This window comes from Coregonus lavaretus (genome assembly GCF_964263955.1).
Source record: "Coregonus lavaretus genome assembly, chromosome: 1".
In the NCBI taxonomy this organism is placed as follows: domain Eukaryota; kingdom Metazoa; phylum Chordata; class Actinopteri; order Salmoniformes; family Salmonidae; genus Coregonus; species Coregonus lavaretus.
In genome coordinates, this window is record NC_139988.1 from 61,092,268 (window position 1) to 61,110,244 (window position 17,977).

Below are 17,977 nucleotides of genomic sequence, written 5' to 3' on the forward strand. Positions count from 1 at the left end.
TCTACTGGTTGAAATGAAGTCTCTCATTTGATGAAATACTACACCTATCCAGTGTCTTCAGATCAATGCAGATGAAGGAAATTAGATAGTGAGATGAACCTGCTTTAGAGTATTCACATGATGCATAGGAAGTGTAGTGTACTGTTTAAAAAAATAAAATGTTTCTGTATATATGAATGACAAATCAGCCTTTAAGTAGTTAAATCATGTTTGTAGTCTATTGCATAGTTACAATGTGTAACCATTGATGTCCCAGGATTGGTAAACACTGTTGAAGTGTATAATTGTAATACATACATGCAGACAAAGTGTTAATTAAAGTTTGATACTCTGATTATGATACTCTGATTATGACTGAAAAGGAATGTCTCACGGAAATTCATACCTGAACTGCACCTTTATTTGCCAAGGTAGAGTACGTGATCAGTGAATATATTCAATGTACAGGCTACAATGTGGGGATCTCATGCATGGTAATAACTACATGTATATACGACTTCTTGGCACAAAGTTATATTATATTCTACTCAATCCATAGGCTTCTTTAATGCCATTCAGACTGTTTTGAAGTTGATACAACCTGCTCTGATAGCTGAGGTTCATAGCTAGGTTCTGAACTAATATTTATACCAATATACGGGGCGGCAGGTAGCTTAGTGGTTAAGAGCGTTGTGCCAGTAACCGAAAGGTCGCTGGTTCTAATCCCCGAGCCGACTAGGTGAAAAACCTGTCGATGTGCCCTTGAGCAAGGCACTTAACCCTAATTGCTCCTGTAAGTCGCTCTGGATAAGAGCGTCTGCTAAATGACCAATTCATTCATTTTTCATTCATTCAAACGTTTTAGGGTCAATACACCGATCGGCTACATAGCTAGCTACACATCCATAGGCATACATGTATTTTTATCCTCCACTGCGCAATAAGCAAGAAAATAGTTGCTAGCTATGTTACTTCAGCTGCATTGCATAGCAAATATCAGCAAGGCAAGCATACAAAATTGTTCATTCAATTTGCAGTAAATGCTTTAGCTAGCTAGATTATTTACATCCACTGTTTCACAAGAGGACAACCTGGTTTGCTGGTTGTTTCAGGAGTCCCTAAAACATTAAACAACCAGAATTACAATTTCATACTCATGTCACAACGCCAATAAAGCTAGCCAGCTATTGAAAATGAATGTGAAGCGGTGCCACACTAGTACACGGTGCCGCGCGGTGAAGAACCGCTTCCCATTCATTTTCAATGGAAGGAAAGCGGTGAGAAGCGGAGCAGGCAAGGGACCTTTGGGCGCCGCGAAGGTGGCGTGGGAAGTGGTGAAAAAGTTAAACCTTTCCCAACTTTATGCAAATCACCAGGGGCGACCGTTGGGTGATGACCAATCATATGGAGTGGTTCCCGTGACGAATTTGACGCTATGCGACCCAAGGCTGGTGACTTTCTTCAGCAAAGATGGCTGACAAAAATACTAGGATGGAAGCAAATTTAAGTAATTAAAATGTCATAACGAATCATGCAAAAAATGTACAGTTGAGAGGAATATGTTGGTTAATGTAGAGACAAACGATTATGCATATTTTTTTGTCATAAAGTTAATTTACGAAAATCGCTATTTAGCAAGCTAGCTTACTAGCTAACATTAGCCAGCTAGCTGCCTAGCTTTATTGACGTTGTGACATGAGTATGAAATTGTAATTCTGGTTGTTTAATGTTTTAGGGACTCCTGAAACAACCAGCAAACCAGGCTGTCGTCTTGTGAAACAGTGGATGTAAAGAATCTAGCTAGCTAAAGCATTTACTGCAAATTGAATGAACAATTTTGTAAGCTTGCCTTGCAGATATTTGATATGCAATGCAGCTGAAGTAACGTAGCTAGCTAACTATTTTATTGCTTATTGTGCAGTGGAGGATATAAATAACCGTATGCCTATGGATGTGTAGCTAGCTATGTAGCCGGTCTGTGAATGGACCCTAAAACGTTTGGTATAAATATTAGTTCAGAACCTAGCTATGAACCTCAGCTATCAGAGCAGGTTGTATCAACTTATTTATTTATTTATTATACATTTAGCAGACGCTCTTATCCAGAGCGATTTACAGGAGCAATTAGGGTTAAGGGCCTTGCTTAAGGGCACATCGACAGATTTTTCACCTAGTCGGCTCGGGGATTAGAACCAGCGACCTTTCGGTTACTGGCACAACGCTCTTACCCACTAAGCTACCTGCCGCCAGGTACAGTATGAAAACAGTATGAATGACATTAATGAAGCCTATGGATTGAGTAGAATATAATATAACTTTGTGGCAAGGATGCAAGTCATATATACAGTGGGGAGAACAAGTATTTGATACACTGCCGATTTTGCAGGTTTTCCTACTTACAAAGCATGTAGAGGTCTGTAATTTTTATCATAGGTACACTTCAACTGTGAGAGACGGAATCAAAAACAAAAATCCAGAAAATCACATTGTATGATTTTTAAGTAATTCATTAGCATTTTATTGCATGACATAAGTATTTGATACATCAGAAAAGCAGAACTTAATATTTGGTACAGAAACCTTTGTTTGCAATTACAGAGATCATACGTTTCCTGTAGGTCTTGACCAGGTTTGCTCACACTGCAGCAGGGATTTTGGCCCACTCCTCCATACAGAACTTCTCCAGATCCTTCAGGTTTCGGGGCTGTCGCTGGGCAATACGGACTTTCAGCTCCCTCCAAAGATGTTCTATTGGGTTCAGGTCTGGAGACTGGCTAGGCCACTCCAGGACCTTGATATGCTTCTTACGGAGCCACTCCTTAGTTGCCCTGGCTGTGTGTTTTGTGTCGTTGTCATGCTGGAAGACCCAACCACGACCCATCTTCAATGCTCTTACTGAGGGAAGGAGGTTGTTGGCCAAGATCTCGCGATACATGGCCCCATCCATCCTCCCCTCAATACGGTGCAGTCGTCCTGTCCCCTTTGCAGAAAAGCATCCCCAAAGAATGATGTTTCCACCTCCATGCTTCACGGTTGGGATGGTGTTCTTGGGGTTGTACTCATCCTTCTTCTTCCTCCAAACACGGCGAGTGGAGTTTAGACCAAAAATCTCTATTTTTGTCTCATCAGACCACATGACCTTCTCCCATTCCTCCTCTGGATCATCCAGATGGTCATTGGCAAACTTCAGACGGGCCTGGACATGCGCTGGCTTAAGCAGGGGGACCCTGCGTGCGCTGCAGGATTTTAATCCATGACGGCGTAGTGTTTTATTAATGGTTTTCTTTGAGACTGTGGTCCCAGCTCTCTTCAGGTCATTGACCAGGTTCTGCCGTGTAGTTCTGGGCTGATCCCTCACCTTCCTCATAATCATTGATGCCCCACGAGGTGAGATCTTGCATGGAGCCCCAGACCGAAGGTGATTGACCGTCATCTTGAACTTCTTCCATTTTCTAATAATTTCGCCAACAGTTGTTGCCTTCTCACCAAGCTGCTTGCCTATTGTCCTGTAGCCCATCCCAGCCTTGTGCAGGTCTACAATTTTATCCTTGATGTCCTTACACAGCTCTCTGGTCTTGGCCATTGTGGAGAGGTTGGAGTCTGTTTGATTGAGTGTGTGGACAGGTGTCTTTTATACAGGTAACAAGTTCAAACAGGTGCAGTTAATACAGGTAATGAGTGGAGAACAGGAGGGCTTCTTAAAGAAAAACTAACAGGTCTGTGAGAGCCGGAATTCTTACTGGTTGATAGGTGATCAAATACTTATGTCATGCAATAAAATGCAAATTAATTACTTAAAAATCATACAATGTGATTTTCTGGATTTTTGTTTTAGATTCCATCTCTCACCGTTGAAGTGTACCTATGATACAAATTACAGACCTCTACATGCTTTGTAAGTAGGAAAACCTGCAAAATCGGCAGTGTATCAAATACTTGTTCTCCCCACTGTACATGTAGTTATTACCATGCATGAGATCCCCACATTGTAGCCTGTACATTGAATATATTCACTGATCATGTACTCTACCTTGGCAAATAAAGGTGCAGTTCAGGTATGAATGTCTGTGCGACATTCTTTTTCAATCATATCCAATACCAGGAGTATCAAACTCCAGTATTTTAATGAACACTGTCTGCATGTATGTATTACAATTATACACTTCAACAGTGTTTACCAATCCTGGGACATCAATGGTTACACATTGTAACTATGCAATAGACTACAAACATGATTTAACTACTTAAAGGCTGATTTGTCATTCATATATACAGAAACATTTTATTTTTTTAAACAGTACACTACACTTCCTATGCATCATGTGAATACTCTAAAGCAGGTTCCTCACTATCTAATTTCCTTCATCTGCATTGATCTGAAGACACGGGATAGGTGTAGTATTTCATCAAATGAGAGACTTAATTTCAACCAGTAGAGAATGTGAAACGCTTTATTGAAAGAAGTGAATTATCCAAGTATTATAAAAACATAATACATGCATTATAAATCTTATAATTGTAATATTATATTCTAAATACAAGTTCAATCTGTACTTCAATACACATCTGGTGTGCATTATAAAAACAGGAAGAAAGAGGTGGGTAGAGAGGTGTAAGAAAGAGTGTAAAAGACAAAGGGAAATAGGGAAGACAGCATATGATTAATGAATTACAGTGCTACCCTAATATTTTCTTAGTTCATCATAATTACATAATAGTGTCTCTAGCGGTGTCTCCTTACAGCCTTGGCCCCCCAGTTGGCCTGAAGGTTATCTTAAGAGCGGGTGAGATGGTGATGACGGGACTGGGGTTTGGCACCTTCTCTCACATCAAAACATACCTGCAGACGAGAGACAGATGGAGGGAGAGATAGCATGATTAAGCCTTGTGTTTTTTTTTTTATTCTAACACTGTCAGTTCATAATCATCAGGAGGTGAAATGCAAAACTGACCTTGTATCATTAACTCGGACTACTACATATCTCTGTATTTCAATGTAAAGCATCTCTTTAATAATACTTCCTGTTGACTCAACCAAGTGACCTCTCACCTCTGATTATGCTGTGCCCTCTGTGTCAGCCAGTTCAGATGCGCGAGGGGTTCACCGACACAGGTGATATAACCTAGAGGATTTAAGGAGAAGGGGGGAGAGGAATGAAGTGAAGGAATGAGACTGTTATTGAGAAAATAAGGTAGTTAAAGACAGGAATCTGTGTGTGTGGTCTCACCTGGTGTCCACACTAAGTGGCTGCAGAGTACTTTATACTGAGATACATGCACAGACACATGAGGACAAACAATATAGCGTAGTAATAGAAATAATGAAGTGTCTTACTATTTTCAATGGTTGGTCCTCTTGCCTATTCTTTGAAGGTGGAAGGAGCAACAGTTATACACCTGAGCCTGCTTACCGCACAACACAATCCATTAATGTCTCCCGAGTGGCGCAGTGGTCTAAGCCACTAGAGATCCTGGTTCGAATCCAGGCTCTGTCGTAGCCGGCCGCGACCGGGAGACCCATGGGGCGGCGCGCAATTGGCCCAGCGTCGTCCAGGGTATGGGAGGGAATGGCCGGCAGGGATGTAGCTCAGTTGATAGGCCGGCAGGGGTGTAGCTCGTTTGCAACGCCAGGGTTGTGGGTTCGATTCCCACAGGGGGTATGAAAAAATAATAATGTATGCACTAACTGTAAGTTTCTCTGGCTAAGAGCGTCTGCTAAATGACTAAAATGTAAATGTAATTAATCAGATTGATACAAGTGTGTAGGTAGGTGTGGGTTACAGGGTGTCAAATTGTTCTAAATGTTTTCAATATGGGTGACTCTTAAAAGAGCTTGTTTTGTTTTTGTACAGACATTACCCTTACCTGAACAGCACCCTCACCTGAGAAGTCAAAATCAAAAGGAGAGAAACTGGGAATTGAATAACTGCTGTTGACATAGCTAAGTAAATAGAATAATACTCTTATTGCCATATGGATGGCTCTTAAAATAGCATTTGGTTGTGCATAGTGTAGTCTATGGTGTTGCCAGGGAACAGCACCCTCTTCGAAGAAGTAGGAGGTGAAGATCTCCCGCACATGGATTGCCTCCTGTGCTGCGTTGTTGGCCCCCATCCTTGAAATATCCTGCAGAGCAGCAGACCTCTCCTCTGGCAAACGGCGGCGAGCTGCAGATCCCCTCCTGGTCCTCTTGTCCATCCTCATTAACTTATGCAGGACACAGGTAGCCTTCACATGCATGAATTCCCCCAGGAGGCAGTCCCAGATGGCCCTGGTCACCCAACATTCCAGTGCCCTACACAGTAACTGTAGGCAATCGTTTTGAAGGAATCTCCAGTTACAAGGTATCTGTAGGAATATGGAAAATTGCATTATTAGACTTTAAAATCACCCGGTCATTGTGGATTACTAAAGTATAACTATAACAAATCATGATAACATTGGATAGATATGTGCATGTGACAATAGCAGAATCATATCAAGGATAGTGTCACAAATGAATACATAAATACCACTTGAAGCTTGATGATGACTTGATCATTTGAATCAGATGTGTCGTGCTAAGGCAAAAACAAAACTGCGCACCCCTTTGAGTCCCCAGGACCAGGACTGAGAACCACTGCTCTTCATTGGGACCTCTTCATCTGCAGACAGGCTTTCTTAGCTCTCTGTATCTGTGTACAGAAAACCTCACAAGAAACAGACTTCATTATACTCAAATTAGACCGGACTGAATATTACGTTACTATTATCTCTGTCCTCACTTCTAGGGACTGGAACTACACAAACGTACCTGCTCTTTCCAGAATAGCCTACTCTCTCACTTTGACAGATGGGGCTGCTATCCTTTCACCCTCCTCCATGGCTGTTCGCTAGCTACCTACAAATGCATTTGGAATTTGTTTTTTACAGTGATAAATATATCAAGATAGCTAGCTAATATGAAGTTAGGTAGCTGGTAAAATGTAATTCACTTAGCTAGCTATCTATACAGTATGTAAAGTTTGCTAGATAACTTGCTACGTTAGCAGCTCATTTGAGTTAGCTTGCACTGTGGCTAATAATACATCGGTTTTTTTACATTTACAAAATAAATAATAAATAAATAATTGGTCATTTAGCAGACGCTCTTATCCAGAGCGACTTACAGGAGCAATTAGGGTTAAGTGCCTTGCTCAAGGGCACATCGACAGATTTTTCACCTAGTGGGCTCGGGGATTAGAACCAGCGACCTTTCGGTTACTGGCACAACGCTCTTAACCACTAAGCTACCTTGAATAGGTTCTCCCAGCCATGTGGACGATTGGAAACAGGGCAGCAATGTTTGGTTGTTACCAGAGTGGTTTAGAGCATATTACTATTTACCTGTGAATAACCAGACCTTCATACAAACTTGCTATGCTGAATTCTTGACGCACGATCGAACATGCTGCTATATGCTGCCAGCACGCCCACAAGTGAGCCACTCTGGGCGGCTGAAGCGGTACGCGGCAGGTCCCATGCTAGTGTACACGGGGCATTAGGCTTTGGCTCATCTCGCTCTAGCGACTCCTCGGTTGAACGGGGTTTCCTCCAACACATTGGTGCGGCTTGGTTAAGCGGGTGGGTCATGTTCGGAGGACGCATGACTCGACCTTCGCCTCCCAAGCCGGTTGGGGAGTTGCAGTGATGAGACAATATCGAAATTTGGGGTAAAAAAATCCAAAACATTTTCAACGGTCAACCAACTCGGAATTCCAAGTTGTCTTGAGTGCAACATACATTTCCGGCTGTTGTATTGGGTCGTCACTAGTTACAATAGCCACAAAGTCATGAACCCCGCCTATTTCTAAAATTTCTTCTTAAAGTGTGATTTTTAAACCAAACCACACTGCTAACCTTATGCCTAACCCTAACCTTAAATTAAGACCAAACATAAAAATAAATGTTTTCATGAATTGACGATATAGCCAATTTTGACTTTGTGGGTGTGGTAACCGTTGTATTGTCAATGATTCTTAAAGCCGTTTCCCCTGTCTAGATGCCTCTTGTTATTACCATCTTTACTCAAGGAGGTCTCATCGTAATCATTCATGGCGTCAGGCGAACCTAGTGCGAAGAAACTCCGACCGTCAAAGGAGAAAAAGGAGAACACCACAGAAAAGAAAACTCCAGAGAAAGCTCCAAAGAGGAAAACTCCAGAGAAAGCTCCAAAGAGGAAAACTCCAAAGAGGAAAACTCTAGAGAAAACCTCGACCAAACCCAGGTAGCTAATAGGTAGCTAGCTGAATGCAGCTCTGCTGGGCATGGCTGCTGACACTACTGGCTGCGAGAGTTTTAGCTAGCTTGCAGCTACAGTACACGTCTGTTTGCCAAAACCAGGGGCTAGTTTGTGAACTCAATGTAGCTAATTTACTAGCTGGCTTAATCAGTTCGGAAATGTGTGCACACTGCTACACACGGAAATCATTCATTGAGAGGCTGACTACGGAAATAATGTAATTTACATTATAGTTAGCTAGTTTATTCCAGGGTTTCCAAAACTCTGTCCTGGTGCCCCCCCTGGGTAAACGGGTTGCCCTAGCACTACACATTTGATTCAAATACCCCGGTTTATGCAATGGAACTCGCCAGTTTGTAATCCTAAAAACCGGAAATGATTTACCTTTGGTTCATTCAGCCATTCCTATTGGCAAAATGAACGGGGTTTTGAAATAAAGTCTGAGATTAACACAGGTTTATGAGCTCTTATATGTTTTGTTCTATGAGATAGTATCAGTCAGTTAACATGACCTTTATGAATTATGAAGCCTTTGTTTTTTATTACATAAATGCTTCAAAATTCACAAAGTGATGTTAGCTGATGAAGATTATCTCAGAACAAAACGTATAGCTACAATCTCCTAAACCAGTGTTTACCACAGACCTTATTTTCTGCATTTATCCAAAAACCCTACACATTTTCCCATAGATTTTGTTAAACGAACCATGGCGGAGTTAGTGCCTACAAAAATACACAATTACTATTGCTCTCTATGCGTACATGTTGTGTCCGCTAGCTGTGTGGAAGCATCATTTAGAGGAGAGGTCACAGTGTGTTCCGATGTATAAAGTCCACTGTGTGTGGACTTAGCTGGGTCATTCCTACAATGCCGTGCCTTTTGGACTATATAACTTTTTGGGGGGAAAGTGTGTGTGTATGTATATGTATGTGTATATATTTGGGGAAAGTGTGTATGTATGTGTATATATTTGGGGAAAGTGTGTGTGTCAAATCAAATAACATTTTATTGGCCACATGCGCCGAATACAACAAGGTGCCGACATTACAGTGAAATGCTTACTTACAGCCCTTAACCAACAGTGAATTTATTTTTAATAAAAAAGTAAAATAAAACAACAACAAAAAAGTGTTGAGAAAAAAAGAGCAGAAGTAAAATAAAATAACAGTAGGGAGGCTATATATACAGGGGGGTACCGGTGCAGAGTCATTGTGCGGGGGCACCGGCTAGTTGAGGTAGTTGAAGTAATATGTACGTGGGTAGAGTTAAAGTGACTATGCATAAATAATTAACAGAGTAGCAGCAGCGTAAAAAGATGGGGTGGGGGGGGGGCAGTGCAAATAGTCCGGGTAGCCATGATTAGCTGTTCAGGAGTCTTATGGCTTGGGGGTAGAAGCTGTTGAGAAGTCTTTTGGACCTAGACTTGACACTCCGGTACCGCTTGCCGTGCGGTAGCAGAGAGAATAGTCTATGACTAGGGTGGCTGGAGTCTTTAACAATTTTGAGGGCCTTCCTCTGACACCGCCTGGTATAGAGGTCCTGGATGGCAGGAAGCTTGGCCCCAGTGATGTACTGGGCCGTACACACTACCCTCTGTAGTGCCTTGCGGTCGGAGGCCAAGCAGTTGCCATAACAGGCGGTGATGCAACCAGTCAGGATGCTCTCGATGGTGCAGCTGTAGAACATTTTGAGGAACTGAGGACCCATGCCGAATCTTTTCAGTCTCCTGAGGGGGAATAGGCTTTGTCGTGCCCTCTTGAGTTTGAGTTGAGTTTATTTTTATTTTTACAGGGACAGTGCACATTAATCAACGTTTCAGTAAAAGTGCCGGTTTTAGCCAGCCGGCTAAATTTTCAACCGCAGTCCCTGGGCAGGTTATTAAAAACAATTACAATATAGACAATAACAACATAGAACAAGACATAGCATACAGACATGTCTTGGTGTGTTTGGACCATGATAGTTTGTTGGTGACGTGGACACCAAGGAACTTGAAGCTCTCAACCTGTTCCTCTACAGCCCCGTCGATGAGAATGGGGGCGTGCTTAGTCCTCTTCTTTTTTTTTTCCTGTAGTCCACAATCATCTCCTTTGTCTTGGTCACGTTGAGGGAGAGGTTGTTATCCTGGCACCACACGGCCAGGTCTCTGACCTCCTCCCTATAGGCTGTCTCATCGTTGTCGGTGATCAGGCCTACCACTGTTGTCGTCAGAACTTAATGATGGTGTTGGAGTCGTGCCTGGCCATGCAGTCATGGGTGAACAGGGAGTACAGGAGGGGACTGAGCACGCACCCCTGAGGGGCCCCCGTGTTGAGGATCAGTGTGGCAGATGTGTTGTTACCTACCCTTACCACCTGGGGGTGGCCCGTCAGGAAGTCCAGGATCCAGTTGCAGAGGGAGGTGTTTAGTCCCAGGATCCTTAGCTTAGTGATTAGCTTTGAGGGCACTATGGTGTTGAATGCTGAGCTGTAGTCAATGAATAGCATTCTCACGTAGGTGTTCCTCTTGTCCAGGTGGGAAAGGGCAGTGTGGAGTGCAATAGAGATTGCATCATCTGTGGATCTGTTGGGGTGGTATGCAAATTGGAGTGGGTCTAGGGTTTCTGGGATAATGGTGTTGTGAGCCATGACCAGCCTTTCAAAGCACTTCATGGCTACAGACGTCAGTGCTACGGGTCGGTAGTCGTGGTCCTCTGTAGCTCAGCTGGTAGAGCACGGCGCTTGTAACGCCAAGGTAGTGGGTTCGATCCCCGGGACCACCCATACACAAAAATGTATGCACGCATGACTGTAAGTCGCTTTAGATAAAAGCGTCTGCTAAATGGCTTATTATTATTATTTAGGCAGGTTATCTTAGAGTCCTTGGGCACGGGGACTATGGTGGTCTGCTTGAAACATGTTGGTATTACAGACTCAGTCAGGGACATGTTGAAAATGTCAGTGAAGACACTTGCCAGTTGGTCAGCACATGCTCGGAGTACACGTCCTGGTAATCCATCTGGCCCTGCGGCCTTGTGAATGTTGACCTGCTTAAAAGTCTTACTCACATCGGCTACGGAGAGCGTGATCACATAGTCATCCGGAACAGCTGGTGCTCTCATGCATGCTTCAGTGTTGCTTGCCTCGAAGCGAGCATAGAAGTGGTTTAGCTCGTCTGGTAGGCTTGTGTCACTGGGAAGCTCGCGGCTGTGCTTCCCTTTGTAGTCTGTAATAGTTTTCAAGCCCTGCCACATCCGACGAGCGTCAGAGCCGGTGTAGTACGATTCAATCTTAGTCCTGTATTGACTCTTTGACTGTATGATGGTTCGTCGGAGGGCATAGCGGGATTTCTTATAAGCGTCCGGGTTAGAGTCCCGCTCCTTGAAAGCGGCAGCTCTACCCTTTAGCTCAGTGTGGATGTTTCCTGTAATCCATGGCTTCTGGTTGGGGTATGTACGTACGGTCACTGTGGGGACGACATCATCGATGCACTTATTGATGAAGCCAGTGACTGATGTGGTGTACTCCTCAATGCTATCTGAAGAATCCCGGAACATGTTCCAGTCTTTGCTAGCAAAACAGTCCTGTAGCTTAGCATCTGCGTCATCTGACCACTTTTTTATTAACCGAGTCACTGGTGCTTCCTGCTTTAGTTTTTGCTTATAAGCAGGAATCAGGAGGATAGAGTTATGGTCAGATTTGCCAAATGGAGGGCGAGGGAGAGCTTTGTATGCGTCTCTGTGTGTGGAGTAAAGGTGGTCTAGAGTTTTTTTTTCCTCTGGTTGCACATTTAACATGCTGGTAGAAATTAGGTAGAACGGATTTAAGTTTCCCTGCATTAAAGTCCCTGGCCACTAGGAGCGCTGCCTCTGGATTAGCGTTTTCCTGTTGACTTATGGCCTTATACAGCTCATTCAGTGCAATCTTAATGCCAGCATTGGTTTGTGGTGGTAAATAGACAGCTATGAAAAATATAGATGAAAACTCTCTAGGTAAATAGTGTGGTCTACAGCTTATCATAAGATGCTCTACCTCAGGCGAGCAAAACCTCAAGACTTCCTTAGTATTTGATTTTGTGCAGCAGCTGTTGTTTACAAATATACACAGACCGCCACCCCTTGTCTTACCGGAGTCAGCCGTTCTATCCTGCCGATGTAGCGTATAGCCCGCTAGCTGTATGTTATCCATGTCGTCGTTCAGCCACGACTCGGTAAAACATAAGATATTACAGTTTTTAATGTCCCGTTGGTAGGATAACCGTAATCTTAGGTCATCCAATTTATTTTCCAATGATTGAAGATTGGCTAATAGGATTGATGGGAGCGGCAGTTTACTCGCTTGCCGTCGGATCCTTACAAGGCACCCCGACCTACGTCCACGATATCTCCGTCTCTTCCTCATGCGAATGACGGGGATTTGGGCCTTGTAGGATATCCTTCGCGGCCGCCTCGTTGAAGAAAAAGTATTTGTCCAATACGAGGTGAGTAGTCGCTGTCCTGATATCCAGAAGCTCTTTTTGGTTATAAGAGACGATGGCAGAAACATTATGTACAAAATAAATTACAAATAACGCGGAAAAACACACATAATAGTACAATTGGTTAGAGGGCTGTAAAACGGCAGCCATCTTCTCCGGCGCTGTTCTGTTCAGACAGTGACAGAGTGTGTGTATGTGTGTGTGTATAATATATATATATATATATATATATATATATATTATTTAACCAGGTAAGCCAGTTGAGAACAAGTTCTCATTTACAACTGTGACCTGGCCAAGATAAAGCAAAGCAGTGCGACAAAAACAACAACACAGGGTTACATATGGGGTAAACAAAACATAAAGTAAAAAATACAACAGAAAATCTATATACAGTGTGTGCGAATGTAGTAAGTTATGGAGGTAAGGCAATAAATAGGCCATAGTGCAAAATAGTTACAATTTCGTATTAACACTGGAATGATAGATGTGCAAATAGAGATACTGGGGTACAAAATAAATAAAAATATGGGGATGAGGTAGTTGGGTGGGCTAATTTCAAAATGGCTGTGTACAGGTGCAGTGATCGGTAAGCTGCTCTGACAACTGATGCTTAAAGTTAGTGAGGGAGATAAGTGTCTCCAGCTTCAGAGATTTTTGCAGTTCGTTCCAGTCATTGGTAGCAGAGAACTGGAAGGAATGGCGGCCAAAGGAGGTGTTGGCTTTGGGGATGACCAGTGAGATATACCTGCTGGAGCTCAGACTACGGGTGGGTGTTGCAATGGTGGCCAGCGAGCTAAGATAAGACAGGGCTTTGCCTAGCAGTGATTTATAGATGACCTGGAGCCAGTGGGTTTGGCGACAAATATGTAGTGAGGGCCAGCCAACAAGAGCGTACAGGTCACAATGGTGGGTAGTATATGGGGCTTTGGTGACAAAATGGATGGCACTGTGATAGACTACATCCAATTTGCTGAGTAGAGTGTTGGAGGCTATTTTGTAAATGACATCGCCGAAGTCAAGGATCGGTAAGATAGTCAGTTTTACGAGGGCATGTTTGGCAGCATGAGTGAAGGAGGCTTTGTTGCGAAATAGGAAGCCGATTCTAGATTTAACTTTGGATTGGAGATGCTTAATGTGAGTCTGGAAGGGGAGTTTACAATCTAACCAGACACCTAGGTATTTGTAGTTGTCCACAAACTCTAGGTCAGACCCGCCAGGAGTAGTGATTCTAGTCGGGTGGGCGGGTGCAAGCAGCGTTCGGTTGAAGAGCATGCATTTAGTTTTACTAGTGTTTTAAGAGCAGTTGGAGGCTATGGAAGGAGTGTTGTATGGCGTTGAAGCTCGTTTGGAGGTTGGTTAACAGTGTCCAATGAAGGGCCAGATGTATACAAAATGGTGTCGTCCGCATAGAGGTAGATTCGAGCGTCAACAGCAGCAAGAGCGACATCATTGATATACACAGAGAATAGAGTCGGCCCAAGAATTGAACACTGTGGCACCCCCATAGAGACTGCCAGAGAATTCTCGATTATTGTAGATTTATCGGTGGTGACAGTGTTTCCTAGCCTCAGTGCAGTGGGCAGTTGGGAGGAGGTGCTCTTATTCTCTTTGGACTTTAGTGTCCCAAAACTTTTTGGAGTTAGTGCTACAGGATGCAGGTTTCTGTTTGAAAAAGCTAGCTTTTGCTTTCCTAACTGATTGTGTATATTGGTTCCTGACTTCCCTGAAAAGTTGCATATCACGGGGGCTGTTCGATGCTAATGCAGTACGCCACAGGATGTTTTTGTGCTGGTCAAGGGCAGTCAAATCTGAGGAGAACCAAGGGCTATATCTGTTCTTAGTTCTGAATTTTTTGAATGGGGCATGCTTATTTAAGATTGAGAGGAAAGCACTTTTAAAGAACAACCAGGCATCCTCTACTGACGGTATGCGGTCAATATCCATCCAGGATACCCGGGCCAGGTCAATTAGAAAGGCCTGCTCGCTAAAGTGTTTATGGGAGCGTTTGACAGTGATGAGGGGTGGTCGTTTGACCGCGGACCCATTACGGGCGCAGGCAATAAGGCAGTGATCGCTGAGATCCTGGTTGAAGACAGCGGAGGTGTATTTAGAGAGTACATTTGTCAGGATGATATCTATGAGGGTGCCCATGTTTACAGATTTAGGGTTGTACCTGGTAGGTTCGTTGATAATTTGTGTGAGATTGAGGGCATCTAGTTTAGATTGTAGGTTGGCCGGGGTGTTAAACATATCCCAGTTTAGGTCACCAAGCAGTACGAACTCTGAGGATAGATGGGGAGCAATCAGTTCACATATGGTGTCCAGGGCACAACTGGGGGCTGAGGCAACAGTGAGAGACTTATTTCTGGAAAGGTGGATTTTTAGAAGTAGAAGCTCAAACTGTTTGGGCACAGACCTGGATAGTATGATAGATCTCTAAAGTAGATTGCAACCCCACCCCCTTTGGCAGTTCTATCAAGACGGAAAATGTTGTAGTTGGGGATGGACATTTCTGAATTTTTGGTGGCCTTCCTAAGCCAGGATTCAGACACTGTTAGAACATCAGGGTTGGCGGAGTGTGCTAACGCAGTGAATAACTCAAACTTAGGGAGGAGGCTTCGGATGTTAACGTGCAAGAAACCAAGGCTTTTACGGTTACAGAAGTCAACAAATGATAACGCCTGGGGAGTAGGAGTGATACTGGGGGCTACAGGGCCTGGGTTAACATCTACATCACCAGAGGAGGAGTAGAATAAGGATACGGCTAAACGCTTTAAGAACTGGTTTTCTTGTGCGTTGGGTACAGAGAATAAAAGGGGCAGATTTCTGGGCGTTGTAGAATAGATTCAGGGCATTATGTACAGACAAGGATATGGAAGGATATGAGTACAGTGGAGGTAAACCTAAGCATTGGGTAACGATGAAAGAGATAGCATCACTGGAGGCACCAATTGAGTCGGTTTCCGCGTGTATGGGGGGTGGGACAAAGGAGCTATCTAAGGCAGGTTGAGCTGGGCTGGGGGATCTACAGTGAAATAGTACAATAAGAAATAACCGAAACAGAAATAAGCAAGGCATATTGACATGGGAGAGAGGCATAAAGCATTCACAGGTGTTATTCGAGAGAGCTAAGACAACAGCTGGTAATGGCGACAAAGTTTGGGCTGAGGCTAAACAGGATGCGGTACCGTATAAAGGAACAGTCCATTAGGCATCAGCTGTATAGTTGAGATATCATAAGATCCGGTAAACAGCAATAGGAGAGTTCGGAGGTAGTTCGGGGGCTGCTACAGCACTGGCGAGCAAGAGGCCACGGCTTGCGTGTGCTAGCGGGCCGGGGCTAGCAGATGGATCTTCGTGGTCGACATCGTAACGGGAAGCCTGTTGAAACCACATCAGACGGTTTCGTCGGCAGACCAGTCGTGTTGGATCGGCTGGGCTCCGTGTCAACACTAGGAGGTCCCGTCCGGTTGACAGAGAGGTAGATGGCCGGGAGATGGGCCTGGCTCGAGGCTAGCTCAAGGCTAACTGGTGCTTGCTAAGGGGCAATGGTAATTAGCCAACGACAGCAGCCATTCGGTTGCAGCTAGCTAGTTGCGATGATCCGGCGCTAGGGTCCAGTGATTCCGGCAGAAAATCCGATATGTTCTGGGTTGATAACACGCTGTGCAGACTGGCCGACAAATTGTCCAGGCTAGAGCTAGTGCTGGCTGGTGGGTAGTGCAGGCCACGGACAATGGTAAAGACGCTAACGGTGGCTAATTGCAAGTAGCTAGCTAGCTGGCTACCACAGCCATTCGGTTGCAGCTAGACTAGTTTCAGCTTAAGATTCTTGATAAAAGTTATAAAGAAATAATAGAATCCTTTCCACATTGGGTGAGGCGGGTTGCAGGAAAGTATATTTAGTTAAAGAATGAAAAGTAAAATTGAGAAATATTTACAAAAGACAAAAAACTAAGAAAACTGGCTATTTACACAAGGACACTACAGAAAACACTGCTACGCCATCTTGGATTAACTATGATATACAGATATATATACATACATATATACACTATAGGGCTTTTTAATGAAAATACTGTTTATTTCAATCATATCTAAGCCTGTCATCCTCCCTTTCTATCTGTCTTGACTTGAGCTATCACTAGTGAAGTGTAACATTGTCTCAAATCAATCAACTAGATCTGGCCTGAAGCTGCAGCTAGCGAACTTGCAACATTGTATCAACTAGCCTATTCTGGGCCCAGAGTTTCCCTTGCCAGTGAGCTCGGGACAGACAGCTGTTTTTGCGCAAGGGAAATAAAGTTATTTTATTATGTTTCCACTGGATATATGGGATCATCAGATTATGAGATTTTGCTCTTTCACACTGAGGCTTGGTGATTATTATGGGAAGATTTTTCAAATAGGCCTACTGTGAGGAACTATTAGGCTATCATTCGCAATGGATGTACAAAATAAATAAACTGGCTACATTGACTTACTGTGTGAGGTGAGTAAAAAATGTCTGAGAAGCTCAGCTTATTAGTGGTGGATATGGTGATTTTAAGACAATCAGAAATCAAACATCCCCAAATGGGCACTTTCCTAGATTTGCGCGCAGCAGGCCAGGTAGGCTACTTCTATGCATGCTCAGGCGTGCGTGCTTCTTCAACCCCCTATAGTCGATTGACGCACCGGTGCCAATCTAAGTAACATCATTAAAACAAATTCCCATCAAAATCTGTCCGTTTAAGATGGAGATGTTTATATTTTTTGCATTGGATGCGTGTCCATCCGCCGATGTTGCACTTCCGCATAAGAGGTGAAAGGTGGCAGAGCTAGAGCGGTGTTTGTCAGACCATGAGACATCCCGAAAATTGGTCTTCTCATGAAAACGTCTGTAGTGTTCGAACGGTTTGACCTACAAATTATGACCACTATGGAAAGGGGAGACTCCCAAACACGATAGTGGAATCCGTTTTGCCCTACGACCCCCACAAGTGTCACGAGACTCGTCTAAAGGTAACCGGTTCTGGTTAAATAAACAAACAAAAAACACTTCAAAACCTTGTTTGTTATGATTTATGATTTGACAGTTTTTTTTACATTTATGCATGTGTTATTGAATGCGTTTCTTTGGGCTATAGTAATAAAGGCTAAATTCATTATTTTATGAATTACCATAATCTAAATGTGATTGCTGTCATTCTAAGCACAGAGGGTGGGCACCCTGATGGGTTACACACCCAATGCATATGTGTCCGGTACATTTCTCAAATGGCCGGTAAATTTAAAAT

General features: G+C 43.5%; 1 protein-coding gene across 1 annotated transcript in view; it reads left to right on the plus strand.

Moving 5' to 3' along the window:
• Positions 1-7,537: 7,537 nt before the first annotated feature.
• Positions 7,538-17,977, plus strand: part of LOC311129552 (adenosine kinase-like) — a 32,385-nt gene continuing 21,945 nt past the window's right edge. Inside the window, exons 1-2 of the mRNA XM_084161864.1 lie at positions 7,538-7,670; positions 8,000-8,224. Of these exons, the coding sequence (XP_084017990.1) occupies positions 8,052-8,224 (173 nt within the window). The 5' untranslated portion in view covers positions 7,538-7,670; positions 8,000-8,051. The remainder of the gene's footprint in view (positions 7,671-7,999; positions 8,225-17,977) is intronic.